This window comes from Oncorhynchus mykiss, chromosome 11 (assembly GCF_013265735.2).
Source record: "Oncorhynchus mykiss isolate Arlee chromosome 11, USDA_OmykA_1.1, whole genome shotgun sequence".
NCBI lineage: Eukaryota > Metazoa > Chordata > Actinopteri > Salmoniformes > Salmonidae > Oncorhynchus > Oncorhynchus mykiss.
Genome location: NC_048575.1, coordinates 62,320,655 through 62,336,450, shown reverse-complemented (window position 1 = coordinate 62,336,450; position 15,796 = coordinate 62,320,655). Strand labels below are relative to the sequence as shown.

General features: G+C 41.8%; 1 protein-coding gene across 5 annotated transcripts in view; it reads left to right on the top strand.

Moving 5' to 3' along the window:
* Positions 1-7: 7 nt before the first annotated feature.
* LOC110536181 (clathrin heavy chain 1) overlaps positions 8-15,796 on the top strand; it is a 41,976-nt gene continuing 26,187 nt past the window's right edge. For 3 of the 5 annotated variants that reach the window (XM_021621793.2, XM_036936060.1, XM_036936059.1), the window contains exons 1-6: positions 8-820; positions 7,480-7,687; positions 8,863-8,865; positions 9,018-9,020; positions 12,206-12,474; positions 12,646-12,807. In XM_021621793.2, the coding sequence (XP_021477468.2) occupies positions 779-820; positions 7,480-7,687; positions 8,863-8,865; positions 9,018-9,020; positions 12,206-12,474; positions 12,646-12,807 (687 nt within the window). In that variant the 5' untranslated portion in view covers positions 8-778. The remainder of the gene's footprint in view (positions 821-7,479; positions 7,688-8,862; positions 8,866-9,017; positions 9,021-12,205; positions 12,475-12,645; positions 12,808-15,796) is intronic. The other 2 variants (XM_021621794.2, XM_021621792.2) reach the window with 1 other exon arrangement.

Below are 15,796 nucleotides of genomic sequence, written 5' to 3'. Positions count from 1 at the left end.
TAAGACAATAATCGACTTGTCTTTCCATAGCACAACTCACCAGTGAGCAGTTTAGAAATGTGGATTTGTGGCAGACAATAAAATACTTGATGATGATAATGACAAAGGGATAGGTGAATGATGTAGGTGCTGACTAGTTGAGGTGTGGTGGTAGCGATGTACACATACATAGCCTAAAAGCATACTATTACCTTGTCTGTCATACACTGTTTCAGTTCCTATTTTACGCGGGTGGGGTAAAGGCACATTCCCGACGTCCAAACATTGGAGTTTTTAGAAATCGGAATGGGAGGGGGCTTGTCACGTGCCTTTATTTCGAAGTTAGAAAAAAATTAAGGGGGAAGGGGCTGCGGAGGGGTACATTGAGGACACCGATTTTTTTTGCCATTGCATTGGTATTTGTGGGGGAATCCTATTGACCGACTGTGGGGCTAATGAATAGCAAATGTGTTATTTTGTAGAATACCATAAACATTTGAGCTCCATCAATTTGTTTGTTTTCTCTCAGAGCTTTAAAGTCTAATTGTTGTGGACTATTTTACTTAGCGGAAGCGTAGAGTTTTGGTTCAGGAGTGTTGTTTGGGTGTTAGGCTACTGAATGAGTGCAGCACTGAATTCGGGTGATATCAACGTTAGCCGGCGAGACGCCTTTCATTGTACATCGTATTTTACCTTTGAGAGCTTTTGGGGCACTTTTAATAAGACAACATTCATTCCTCCTCGTGTCCCCTTCCCCTTTCCTTTTCTCCGGACACTTGAAACACAAAAAGCCTAAAAAATGGCTCAGATACTGCCGATACGATTTCAGGAACATCTGCAGGTAAGAAGACGCTAACAGCCGAAAAAACACAGGAGGCATTTTCGCGCAGTTTTTCAGACATAGAAACACCATACCGCATTTAAATGGAATCTGACAGGGCTGCTTGGAGAGTGCCCAATATAGACACACACAGGCCTAGCTAGCTTCTGTGGGGCAGATGATGACTTGTAAAATTTGAACAGTCAGATCGTATTGGTATAGCCTATAACGTTAGTCTACTTTCAGCGGACCCGACAATACAGCCAGTGACTGGACTAAGCAATGAACTCTTGTTGGAATTGAGTGATTTACGATAAATGTATGCAGTTAGATAAACTATGGCTCAACGGTGTTTGGATGTGGTTTGATTAGATGGTGTCATATTTTTTAATTAGTAGGCCATGTTGGAGAACACCAACTATCCATCGGTTTCTTGGGGCCAAAGAGAAAGTTTGTGACGTGCCCACCTCACTCCTTTTCAGTGGCTCGTTGCTGTGGCAACATCAAGACTGAAATTGCCTTTCACTAAAGACCTCTTTCTCTCTGGACACTCCCCAGCAAATTACCATTTGCCAATGTCTACTACCCACTCGTTCCAATGCAGCCAACAGAGCCCACCAACATTCACCAGTTCCATTTTAAAATATGGTGCCCTTTTTATATGAGGAGTTGGCAAAACAGCACTAACAGATCTGCTAACATGGTCGAGATCTGAACCTCTATACCACAGGTGGCATGCTTTCCTTTTACCTACAGTGCCTTGCGAAAGTATTCGGCCCCCTTGAACTTTGCAACCTTTTGCCACATTTCAGGCTTCAAACATAAAGATATAAAACTGTATTTTTTTGTGAAGAATCAACAACAAGTGGGACACAATCATGAAGTGGAACGACATTTATTGGATATTTCAAACTTTAACAAATCAAAAACTGAAAAATTGGGCGTGCAAAATTATTCAGCCCCCTTAAGTAAATACTTTGTAGCGCCACCTTTTGCTGCGATTACAGCTGTAAGTCGCTTGGGGTATGTCTATCAGTTTTGCACATCGAGAGACTGACATTTTTTCCCATTCCTCCTTGCAAAACAGCTCGAGCTCAGTGAGGTTGGATGGAGAGCATTTGTGAACAGCAGTTTTCAGTTCTTTCCACAGATTCTCAATTGGATTCAGGTCTGGACTTTGACTTGGCCATTCTAACACCTGGATATGTTTATTTTTGAACCATTCCATTGTAGATTTTGCTTTATGTTTTTGATCATTGTCTTGTTGGAAGACAAATCTTCGTCCCAGTCTCAGGTCTTTTGCAGACTCCATCAGGTTTTCTTCCAGAATGGTCCTGTATTTGGCTCCATCCATCTTCCCATCAATTTTAACCATCTTCCCTGTCCCTGCTGAAGAAAAGCAGGCCCAAACCATGATGCTGCCACCACCATGTTTGACAGTGGGGATGGTGTGTTCAGCTGTGTTGCTTTTACGCCAAACAAAACATTTTGCATTGTTGCCAAAAAGTTCAATTTTGATCAGTCTTCTTGTATGAGCTGAAAGTTTAGAGGGACGGCCAGGTCTTGGTAGATTTGCAGTGGTCTGATACTCCTTCCATTTCAATATTATCGCTTGCACAGTGCTCCGTGGGATGTTTAAAGCTTGGGAAATCTTTTTGTATCCAAATCCGGCTTTAAACTTCTTCACAACAGTATCTCGGACCTGCCTGGTGTGTTCCTTGTTCTTCATGATGCTCTCTGCGCTTTTAACGGACCTCTGAGACTATCACAGTGCAGGTGCATTTATACGGAGACTTGATTACACACAGGTGGATTGTATTTATCATCATTAGTCATTTAGGTCAACATTGGATCATTCAGAGATCCTCACTGAACTTCTGGAGAGAGTTTGCTGCACTGAAAGTAAAGGGGCTGAATAATTTTGCACGCCCAATTTTTCAGTTTTTGATTTGTTTAAAAAGTTTGAAATATCCAATAAATGTCGTTCCACTTCATGATTGTGTCCCACTTGTTGTTGATTCTTCACAAAAAAAATACAGTTTTATATCTTTATATTTGAAGCCTGAAATGTGGCAAAAGGTCGCAAAGTTCAAGGGGGCCGAATACTTTCGCAAGGCACTGTATATAGGGTTGCTGGTTCAAGCCCTACTCTGGTTATTCCCCCTCCATTGCTACAAATGCATATATTGAAAGGCAACACAACATTATTTGAGCAAGATTTTACCAGACAAATCGATTGATAGTGTATCCCTTTATTTTTATTCCATGTATGATTTATTTTCGGGGTTGCTCTGATTGGTAGGCTGCTGTGATCGGCCATGGCTCCAGCTGAGAGAGAAATGCCAGGAATTTGCTAACTGAGGACTTTGGCCCTGAAGTTTTTTTTTTCTTTTTTTTTTCTCCTGTCTTGGTATTTACATCCTCTATGCATTATACAGTATAGTCTGGGTTGACATTCACTGCCCTGTACACACAGATGAGACTGGATTTGTTGTTTTAGCTTTATGTACAACTACTGCTGGACTTATCCCAATTGTATAAGGTTAGCCATAAACATAGCACCCCCAATATAGGCACGCACACTGTAAATTAACATTGCCAGTGTCTCATTGTGTGTTCTTAAACATGTCAATAACACTAAGCTGTGTTTAGTCTAATACTCCTTTTTCCCAGGACTGACTGACTGACCCTACTCGTGTGTGTTCGTGGAGACTTATTTAATGTAAATGGATCAGTGATCTGTGCCCTTTAGTATTTCATTTATGATACATTGTGTTTGTTAGTCTATTAGCAGATGAATAATGTATTTTGGGGCTCAGTCTGGGACAAATTAGGTTCTACATTATGTAGGCCAGATGTTGCTGAAAACACCCAACCTTTGCTTTAGCTCAGTGGGCTAATGGAGTCCATGAGTCTCACAAAAGTCCCAAGTTCAATACCCTGTAGTTTCGCCTCAGTCTGAGTCTGCCCTAGTGAGAGGGAGAGACCTGTGAGGTATGTAGCCAGTCATAAACAGATTGGCCATAGGGCACTTTGAGCAAATGCCAGATGGGCTGGTCCATCTTTGGGTCAGTTTTTTTTGTGTGTTTTTGGACATAAATAATTACCATTATTTGGCAAAAAAATAGTCTGGTGTGTTAAATGCCTGAGTTGATTTCTGGTCCCAGTCAGTCTCTGTTGCCTGTCCATCAGCTGGTTGCCTTTCAGCTCCCTGCTTTGGGATATTACTCTCCAGTACTAACAGAAGAGCAGCGCCCTGCTTTGGGATATTACTCTTCAGTACTAACAGAAGAGCAGCTCCCTGCTTTGGGATATTACTCTCCAGTACTAACAGAAGAGCAGCTCCCTGCTTTGGGATATTACTCTCCAGTACTAACAGAAGAGCAGCTCCCTGCTCAGGGCTGTTGCTGTTGTCTCCACTAATAGACAGATTAGGTAAGCAGGCCAATTTAACCCATAAAATCACATCAGGGCAGGAAGGGGAAGTGAGATCATGATCATAATGCCCAGCAGAGCACCTCTGACAGCACTGCTGTCGGCTGGAACAGCTCTGTCTGCACCGGAACTAATGGCTGATGTCCAGCCAACCAGTCAGTCTTATTACTGCTTACTACCCTCCTGCACAACACATTGATATGGACAAAGCCTAAAGAATGAAACTCTAAAAATAACACACCCACACCAGTCTCTCTCAGTTGAAACAATACACCTAACTGGTAGGAGCTGTCCTAAACTATAGTCTATTTTTGTTAGCCTATATTATTGACTTTTTTATAGCAAGAGTGGTGATACTGAATATGGCAGGCTAACATGCCATTAAACTGACAGCTCAGGAATTTTTGAAAGATGAGAATCTCTACTTTTTTTCTCATATTTTTCTTAATTTATTTATATTAAATATTTATTTTGAAAGACTAAAGTATCAGCTATCACACCATGTAAAGGAACAACCTAACTCTTTAATTTCTTCATAAAATGCAATGAACTGGATTTAAGCCCATGTCAACTCTGTCAGACACCATTTAAAGGCATTAACATTTTCACATTTGTTTTCAAGCGTTTAAAGGACTTGATTGTGTAATTCTAACATTAGATTATTCAAATATGTCATATAGATATCAAGTTATTTTTTATTTCATAACGCTGTATTATGCTCCAGCGCTCATTTAGTTTGCATTTTGGCATGTTTTTCTAGATTCAGCACGTTAAACATTTTATAAAACAAACATTATCTGTTACATTTAGACAGCAAATGCATTGTTTAAGTGTATGTTGCAGAACAGTAATATAAATATTTTTTTCTCAATATTGACAAATTGATCTTAAGGGGGTTAGCCATCAGTGACGGAGTTGATAAGTCACTGACGGACTTGACAACAAGTACTAACAGACCTATTTTTGCCTTTAAAAATAAAAGTTCAACAATAATTTTCAAATGTAGAAAATTATTCATTTGAAAATCCTCCCAAAAAATCGTAACAATTCTATCAGCTTTTTCAGCACTCTGATGGAATTGATGTTAGAAAAAAATCTGAGTTGATGTTTTACGAAGTTGACAAACACAATCCCCTTATTCCAGTGGTAGTCAAAGTAGAAATGTAGTTTTACCTCAGTTGCTTTATGACTCTAAAACCTAATTTAAAATAAACATATTTGAACCAAAATGTATATCCTATCTTGGAGATAGCATTGACAGTTTGGTTGTGACCAAGGTGATTTCAATATTGTTTAAATCTCTCAAAATTCTATAACTTGACAGACCATGAGTAGTCCTGTTGTACTACATGTGAGGAAGACATGGTGTAGTTCATTCCTGATTTATTTATGATTGTAGAGAAATCTGTTTTTCTTCTTAAAAGGTTAAATCCACGTAATGTTTTGTTTCCTTGCCACTATACTAACGAGTATCGCGATACTGGTATCTTCCCGGCTCTATCAGATAATGTCTCAGTTAATATTCATTATTATTATCGTTTTTAGAAAATGTAAAGCCAGAGGAATGCAGAGAACAAATCTGAGCTGTGTTATTAGCAAATACAATACACTTAGGACTAGAGTACATACACATTTAGGCAGGCCTGCCGCCTCAGATGCTACGTTTAGACAGGCAGCCTAATTCTGATCTTTTTTTTCCACTAATTGGTCTTTTGACCAATCAGGTCTTTTTCAGAGCTGATATGATTGGTCAAAACGCACGCGTGTGCGTGTCAATGTGTGCACAGAGATTGGGTTCTGAAGACACTGGGTTGTGGTTGCGAGTGATTTAGTTTGGAATGTTCTATGAAGGAGGGCAGCGGGGAGATGCTTCCAGTGACTCAGCCACCCCTCCCCAGGCCTTTCACAAGCCCTGTATTATAGGAACTCCTCTCTCTAGACATGGTATGTCCTCCCTCCCCTATTGCCTTAGCTTACTCACCCCCCCATCTTAATCCATCTTTCTGTCATTCTGGGCTAAGTTACAAATGACATCCTATTCCCTCTAGTGCACTACATTTAGGGAATAGGGTTCCATAGGACTGCCATACTGCCTCCCCTCCTCAGCCCAGCTCTCCTCATTAGGACAACAATGAGCTCAATGATGGATATAATTTACTACTGAGGATCACGCATTCCTATCTGGAGATCTATCTCTTTTTGAAGAGTATGACCTGCTGGGAGAGTTCACATCTAATCTAACTCTAGGTCAGATCTATGTCCCAATTGGCATCCTATTCTCTATAGGGCATAGGACCCTACATGCACTAGGGAATAGGGTGCCATTCGGGGGGGACACTGGAGATCAGGGCACATTCTAGGCCTACCCGGAAAGCCCTCCCATCTGAGTCTCTGAAACCACTAGCAGAGGCCTGACCTGAATCAGCCAGTGTTTATGGTTACACAGCATTTGTATTTTAGTCTGCTGTTTACATTGTATTTACTTAGAAATAACATAATAGCATGGTAATTAAAGAGTAATTATTGTTTGGCGTTTGAGATTCTCTCAAGCACTACTATGTAGAGTTTGGTATTTGGGAGTGTTGGGTTATTTGAATTAAATAAGTTGCGGAAAATGACTGTTACTGTATGTTCTGGTATAATGCCTCAGTAAAAGCCAGATTAATAGCAGCTGTCACAGCACATAAAGCTTTCCAGAGTCATCCTAATACCCTGTTGTTGTCTGCCTGCCCTATGCCATGTTTCCCAGGCCTGACTGTGCTGTTTATGTAACTCCACCTAACCTTCTCCTTGTAAAACAACCTTTAAGAATACCCTTCTGGAAAATTGGACCAGAACAGCAGGTATTTTAATAGAGTAAGTGTTTAGAGAATTGTTTTCCCTGACCCAAGGCAAATGTTATCAACTGGCAACTTTAGTTTTTTTTTCATCCTTGTACAACTCCAGAAAATATCAGTTGTAGATTCATATCTTTACATTGTGCCACTGACTGCACTGCCCAATTCCAAATGACCCCTAGTCTGTACTGTACACCTAAGCGCTGGTGTAGTCCTAAAGGATTGGTTAGATATGAGCAATAATGGCACACATTTCAACTAGCCCAAAAGAGGTCAAATACCCACATTGCTAATTTCAAATCCATTGATCTGTACTACACGTGTTTAGGGTTATTGGTTGACTACAGCAGTTGCCTCTGAAATACTTAGATTGCATTTAATGGCTGAGTGTGTTGCGGTGTGTTTCAGCTGCAGAACCTAGGGGTGAATCCGGCCAACATCGGGTTCAGCTACCTGACCATGGAGTCTGACAAATTCATCTGCATCCGGGAGAAGGTGGGTGAGCAAAACCAGGTGGTGATCATAGACATGGCTGACCCCAATAACCCCAGCAGGCGACCCATTTCCGCTGACAGCGCCATTATGAACCCTACAAGCAAGGTCATCGCCCTGAAAGGTAGGCTACCACCACGACCCCACATCCTTGTGGATGAGTCCCAAATGGCACCCTATTCCCTATGTAGCAAACTACTTTTGACTAGGGCCCATGGCACACTGTGTAGGGATTAGGGTGCTATTTGGGACGCTCCCTGACACCCCTGCTCCCTGACCCCTGCCCTCACTGCTCCTTATTCCACTGGTGTAATACAACCAACAAAACGCTCTGTTGCAATGCACTTACTACGTAGTTACTTGTTAATCCAATGCTGTTACTAGAGTAATTAAATCATTATCACTGGGGCGGCAGGGTAGCCTAGTGGTTAGAGCATTGGACTACCAGCCGGAAGGTTGCAAGTTCCAATCCCCGAGCTGACAAGGTACAAATCTGTCGTTCTGCTCCTGAACAGGCAGTTCAGCCACCAACCCACCGTTCCTAGGCCATCATTGAAAATAAGAATTTGTTCTTAACTGACTTGCCTAGTTAAATAAAGGTCAAATAAAAAAAAATTACTACATGAGAAACCTATTTCAACATCATGTTTGTTCTGAAAAAGTTATCTAAAAGCAAAAGTGTGTTATTTAGCATTATAAACTGGGTGGTTTGAGCCCTGAATATCAGACCGTGTGACAAAATGTTTATTTTTACTGCTCTATTTACGCTGATAACCAGTTTATAATAGCAATAAGTTACCTCTTGGTTTTGTGGTATATGGCCAATATACCACGGCTAAGGGCTGTGTCCAGGTACTCTGCGATGCGTCGTGCCTAAGAACAGCTCTTAGCTGTGGTATATTGGCCAAATACCACACCCCCAGGTGTCTTATTGCTTAAGTATAGCACACAGGATTGCTGTTTATGTAACTCCAACTTTAACATAGCTGTCAAATGCAGTGTTGGGTGTATCTGTGTTATAATGCACTATTTCCTCCCGTGCTGTAAAAACAAAAGTCAGTGCACTCAGACACATTGCCTAAATGTACTAAATTGGTCATGTAAATAGATTTTTCCGCCACTGCTTCTACCCCTTTGTCAAAACACAGGCGCATTTAGTCTTCTGTCGGTTTCGGTTTGCCTTACTTCTAATGCTATCTCTTCAGGCTTTGCACATCTCTTTTTACCTCTCTCTTTCCCCCTCGTTTTTTCTTTGACTGACTCTTACCTTTCTTTCCCTTGCTTTCTGTCATCTATCAGAGGGTGAGTTTTCCTCTCCCTCTCGGTCTCGTCTCACTCTTTTTCTTTCATACCTTTTTCTATCTCTGAGATGTCTGCTTTGCTCTCAACCTATTTTTCTCAGACTGACTCTTGGCTTTCTTTCCCTTGCTTGCTTTCTTGTCACCTTCTCTCAGACGGTGAGTTCCTGCCTGTCACTCTCTGTCTGTGGTGTTATCGCTGTCTTTGTGTCTGTGGTCTCTGGTCTGTCTCTTCTGTCTGTGGTCATCATGTCTCTCATAAAAGCTTCCCTTCCTTCTTAACCAAATTTATTGAAAATGAAAAACACAAATGATCTAATTTACAAAAGTATTCACACCCCTGAGTCAATACATGTTAGAATCACCTTTGGCAGTGATTACAGCTGTGAGTCTTTCTGGGTAAGTCTCTAAGAGCTTTGCACATCTAGACTGTACAATATTTGCACATTATTCTTAAAATAATTCTTCAAGCTCTGTCAAGTTGGCTGTTGATCATTGCTAGACAGCCATTTTCAAGTATTGCCATAGATTTTCAAGTAGAAGTAAGTCAAAACCGTTACTGGCCACTCAGGAACATTCAATGTTGTCTTGGTAAGCAACTCCAGTGTATATTTGTCCTTGTGTTTTAGGTTATTGTCCTGCTGAAAGGTGAATTTGTCTCCCAGTGTCTGTTGAAAGCAGATTGAACTATGTTTTTCTTTAGGATTTTGCCCTGTGCTTATTTTTATTCCATTTGTTTTTATCCCCCCAAAATTCTCTAGTCCTTGCCATTGACAAGCATACCCATAACATGATACAGCAATTACTATGCTTGAGAATATGAAGAGTGCTACTCAGTGATGTTGGATTTGCCTCAAACATAACACTTTGTATTCAGGACATAAAGTTAATTTCTTTGCCACATTTTTTGCAGTTTTAGTTTAGGGCCTTATTGCAAACGGGATGCAAATTCATTTTTTAAGTATTTTTTTTTGCGTGCTTCCTTTTCACTTTGTAATTTAGTATTGTGGAGTAACTAGAATGTTGTTGATCCATCCTCAGTTTTCTCCCATCACAGCCATTGATTTGAACTCTTTTAAAGTCAGGATTTGCATCATGGTGAAATCCCTGAGTGATTTTCTTTCCTCTCCGGCAACTGAGTTAGGTAGGAGGCCTGTATCTTTGTAGTGACTGGGTGTATTGATACACCATCCAAAGTGTAGGCTAATTAATAACTTCACCATGCTCAAAGCGATATTCAATGTGTGCTTTTTTTACCCATCTACCAAAAGGTGCCCATTTTTGCGAGGCATTAGAAAACCTCCTTGGTCTTTGTTTGTAATTCACTGCTCGGCCGAGGGACCTTACAATTATCTGTATGTGTGGGGTACAGAGATGGGGTAGTCATTCAAAAATCATGTTAACACTGTTATTGCACAAAGTGAGTCCATGCAACTTATTATGTGACTTGTTAAGCACATTTTTACTCCTGAACTTATTTAGGCTTGCCGTAAAAGAGGGGTTAAATATTTATTGACTCTAAACATTTCAGCGTTTCACTTTTTAAATTAATTTGTAAACATTTATAAAAACATAATTCCAACTTTGACATTATGGGTATTGTGTGTGTGTGTGTGTGTGACACAAAATCTCAATTTAATCCATTTTAAATTTGTGCTGTAACCCCAAAATGTTGAAAAAGTCAAGGGGTGTAAATACTTTGAAGGCACTGTATTCTGATTCCTTCTGAAAAGTAACTAAATCGATGAGATCGTTTGGATGAGCATTCGACTCTGTACATTTGAATCCACACTTTGTAACTGTCTCCTGACTGTGACATCTCAAGTGTGGAACTTTTCAGTTTGTCAGTCCCCCCCACAAACACAGACACCCACACATGCTTTTATGAGAACCGTACATGCTAGCATGACCTGTTGTATGCTGGTTGACTGTGTGTGTGGTATACCTCATCAGATATCATACACACTAGGAGGTGTGTGTGTGTGTGTGAGGTATTCCTCTCCATCTCTAGATCTCTCTCTGCAGCGTACCAGGTATGTCGTACCTCTTCACCTACGCGTGGTGGTCTCTGAAACCCGCATCTATTCCTCACTCACTGTCTAAACCTGAAACTATAGGACATGCTGTCAGTACTGGTCTAGTTTCATCTTTAAATGATGTCCTTCGGGCTTAGTTCCATTTACAATGGTTGTCATATGGGAGGTTAGTAAAGGATGGAGTTTTATTTCCTCACTAATTTCTCTCAGCATGCCAGAGACTAGAACAGTTCCATAGTAGCCAACACTGATTATAGTAGCTCTCTCTCACTATCCTTTAAATAGCCTGCTAGTTCAAGTGTTTCCCCTATACTGATTTAGCAGTGTCGTCCCGCCGCTGCTAAAACATTGCCGCCACTCCCAAATATTTTTCTCTCTCTCCAATTTCGATCTTGTCTCATCGCTGCAACTCCCTAACAATCTCGGGAGGCGAATGTCGAGTCATGCATCCTCCAAATCATGACCCGCCAAACCGCGCTTCTTAACACCCGCCCGCTTAACCCGGAAGCCAGCCGCACCGTGTCGGAGGAAACAACGTTCACCTGATGACCAAGGTCAGCCTGCAGGCGCCCGGCCCCCCACAAGGAGTCCCTAGAGCGCAATGAGCCAAGTATAGCGCCCCCCCCCCCCCGGCCAAACCCTCCCCTAACCCGGACGAGGCTGGTCCAATTGTTGACCGCCCTATGGGACTCACGATCACGGCCAGTTGTGATACAGCCCGGGAACAAACCAGGGTCTGTAGTGATGCCTCTAGCACTGCGATACAGTGCATTAGACCGCTGCGCCACGTTCTGTGTCTCTGTTAGAGCACTTGGGCCTGGAATTTGTGATGCATGTTTGTATGTATGTCTATTTATTTACCTTTTTATTTCACCATCCATGTAATTAAGAGATTCAGAACATGTTCTCCTTTACAGGAACAACCTGGGGAAGAGTTCCACAGTTGTTCCGGAGGATCTGTCTGCTAGATACTATATATTAGGTCATTGAGTGTATTATCTACCTATCGGCCTCGCTCTTTATCCCCACTCCGGTCACGCTCTTTCACTGGACAGGGAAATAGCACACTTTTGACCCATCATGGAAATCCAGTTTGCTGGGAACTTAAAGGGATTGTTCAAACAAAGTACAAATCTCATGGAGACCTGGAAGGAAGTCCATTGTCCTGGATAGTCAGCTAGCTACCCAAAGATGCAGTTCACTAGCTACAGCTTAGCATTAGCTTCATTCACTGTATCTCCCATAGATATAGAACAATATTATGAATTGTTATATTGGTCTCTCCTCTTGCCCTCCCTTTGTCCTCAGCTGCTAAGTGCCTGCAGATCTTCAACATTGAGATGAAGAGTAAGATGAAGGCTCACACCATGACAGAGGAAGTCATGTTCTGGAAGTGGATCTCTGTCAACACCGTCGCCTTGGTGACTGAAGCGGCCGTCTACCATTGGAGCATGGAGGGGGACTCTCAGCCAATCAAAGTGTTTGATCGGCACGCCAGTCTGGCCGGTTGCCAGATCATAAATTACAGAACAGACGAACAGCAGAAGTGGCTTCTGCTTATCGGTATCTCGGCACAGGTATGCACACACCCACGCACGTCTTATACACACCCGTAGTTCACAGCACACACATCAGACATACAGTGTACGTTAGGGAGGGTTTGTGTTCTAAAAGCACCGTACTTTGGTCCTTTTCTAGCATGTTCAGACAGTGAGGACATCCCCTCTTCTCTCTCCTCTATCCTGCAGCAAAACCGTGTGGTGGGGGCCATGCAGCTGTACTCTGTGGACAGGAAGGTGTCCCAGCCCATCGAGGGACATGCTGCAGCCTTCGGAGAGTTTAAGGTGGAGGGCAACACCAAAGCCTCCACTCTCTTCTGCTTTGCTGTGCGCAGCCAGGCTGGTGGCAAGGTGAGAAGAGGACACTGGGGGATATACAGGCATGGTGAACCTAGTTCCAGTTCAAACCAGGACTCACCATATATGCATGTGCAATATTAATGCCAATCACTGTTAAGACTTGTGCAGACTTGTTGTTTTGTGGTTACTGTATGTTACTATGTGGTCATAATGCAAAATGCATACGGTCGTGTGTGGTCAGTGTGTTGCTGTGGTTAGTATGTTACTGTGGTCGTGTGGTTAGTATGCAGTAAGTATGTTGACATGTATGGTCAGTGTGTTACTGTGGTCAGTATGTTGACATGTATGGTTTGTATGTTACTGTGGTCAGTATGTTACTGTGGTCAGTGTGTTACTGTGGTCAGTGTGTTACTGTGGTCAGTATGCAGTAAGTATGTTGACATGTATGGTCAGTATGTTACTGTGGTCAGTATATTGACGTGTGTTACTGTGGTCAGTGTGTTACTGTGGTCAGTATGTTACTATGGTCATGTGTGGTTAGTATGCAGTAAGTATGTTGACATGTATGGTCAGTGTGTTACTGTGGTCAGTGTGTTACTGTGGTTAGTGTGTTACTGTGGTTAGTATGTTACTGTGGTTAGTATGTTACTGTGGTCATGTGTGGTTAGTATGCAGTAAGTATGTTGACATGTATGGTCAGTATGTTACTGTGGTCAGTATATTGACGTGTGTTACTGTGGTCAGTGTGTTACTGTGGTCAGTATGTTACTATGGTCATGTGTGGTTAGTATGCAGTAAGTATGTTGACATGTATGGTCAGTGTGTTACTGTGGTTAGTGTGTTACTGTGGTTAGTGTGTTACTGTGGTTAGTATGTTACTGTGGTTAGTATGTTACTGTGGTCATGTGTGGTTAGTATGCAGTAAGTATGTTGACATGTATGGTCAGTATGTTGATATGTATGGTCAGTATGTTACTGTGGTTAGTATGTGGTCAATATGTTACTGTGGTTAGTATGCGGTAAGTATGTTACTGTGGTTATGGGTGGTTAGTATGCGGTCAATATTTTACTGTGGTTAGTATGCGGTCAGTATGTTACTGTGGTTATGGGTAGTTAGTATGCGGTCAATATTTTACTGTGGTTAGTATGCGGTCAGTATGTTACTGTGGTTATGGGTGGTTAGTATGCGGTCAATATTTTACTGTGGTTAGTATGCGGTCAGTATGTTACTGTGGTTATGGGTGGTTAGTATGCGGTCAATATGTTACTGTGGTTTAGTATGCCGTCAATATGTTACTGTGGTTAGTATGCCGTCAATATGTTACTGTGGTTAGTATGCGGTCAGTATGTTACTGTGGTTAGTATGCGGTCAATATGTTACTGTGGTTAGTATGCGGTCAATATGTTACTGTGGTTAGTATGCGGTCAGTATGTTACTGTGGTTAGTATGCGGTCAGTATGTTACTGTGGTTAGTATGCGGTCAGTATGTTACTGTGGTTAGTATGCGGTCAGTATGTTACTGTGGTTAGTATGCGGTCAGTATGTTACTGTGGTTAGTATGCGGTCAGTATGTTACTGTGGTTAGTATGCGGTCAGTATGTTACTGTGGTTAGTATGCGGTCAGTATGTTACTGTGGTTAGTATGCGGTCAGTATGTTACTGTGGTTAGTATGCGGTCAGTATGTTACTGTGGTTAGTATGCGGTCAGTATGTTACTGTGGTTAGTATGCGGTCAGTATGTTACTGTGGTTAGTATGCGGTCAGTATGTTACTGTGGTTAGTATGCGGTCAGTATGTTACTGTGGTTAGTATGCGGTCAGTATGTTACTGTGGTTAGTATGCGGTCAGTATATTACTGTGGTTAGTATGCGGTCAGTATGTTACTGTGGTTAGTATGCGGTCAGTATGTTACTGTGGTTAGTATGCGGTCAGTATGTTACTGTGGTTAGTATGCGGTCAGTATGTTACTGTGGTTAGTATGCGGTCAGTATGTTACTGTGGTTAGTATGCGGTCAGTATGTTACTGTGGTTAGTATGCGGTCAGTATGTTACTGTGGTTAGTATGCGGTCAGTATGTTACTGTGGTTAGTATGCGGTCAGTATGTTACTGTGGTTAGTATGCGGTCAGTATGTTACTGTGGTTAGTATGCGGTCAGTATGTTACTGTGGTTAGTATGCGGTCAGTATGTTACTGTGGTTATGGGTGGTTAGTATGCGGTCAGTATGTTACTGTGGTTATGTGTGGTTAGTATGCGGTCAATATGTTACTGTGGTTAGTATGCGGTCAGTATGTTACTGTGGTTAGTATGCGGTCAATATGTTACTGTGGTTAGTATGCGGTCAGTATGTTACTGTGGTTAGTATGCGGTCAGTATGTTACTGTGGTTAGTATGCGGTCAGTATGTTACTGTGGTTATGGGTGGTTAGTATGCGGTCAGTATGTTACTGTGGTTATGGGTGGTTGGTATGCGGTCAATATTTTACTGTGGTTAGTATGCGGTCAGTATGTTACTGTGGTTATGGGTGGTTAGTATGCGGTCAATATTTTACTGTGGTTAGTATGCGATCAGTATGTTACTGTGGTTATGGGTGGTTAGTATGCGGTCAATATTTTACTGTGGTTAGTATGCGGTCAGTATGTTACTGTGGTTATGGGTGGTTAGTATGCGGTCAGTATGTTACTGTGGTTAGTATGCCGTCAATATGTTACTGTGGTTAGTATGCCGTCAATATGTTACTGTGGTTAGTATGCGGTCAGTATGTTACTGTGGTTAGTATGCGGTCAGTATGTTACTGTGGTTAGCATGCGGTCAGTATGTTAATGTGGTTAGTATGCGGTCAGTATGTTACTGTGGTTAGTATGCGGTCAGTATGTTACTGTGGTTAGTATGCGGTCAGTATGTTACTGTGGTTAGTATGCGGTCAGTATGTTACTGTGGTTAGTATGCGGTCAGTATGTTACTGTGGTTAGTATGCGGTCAGTATGTTACTGTGGTTAGTATGCGGTCAGTATGTTACTGTGGTTAGTATGCGGTCAGT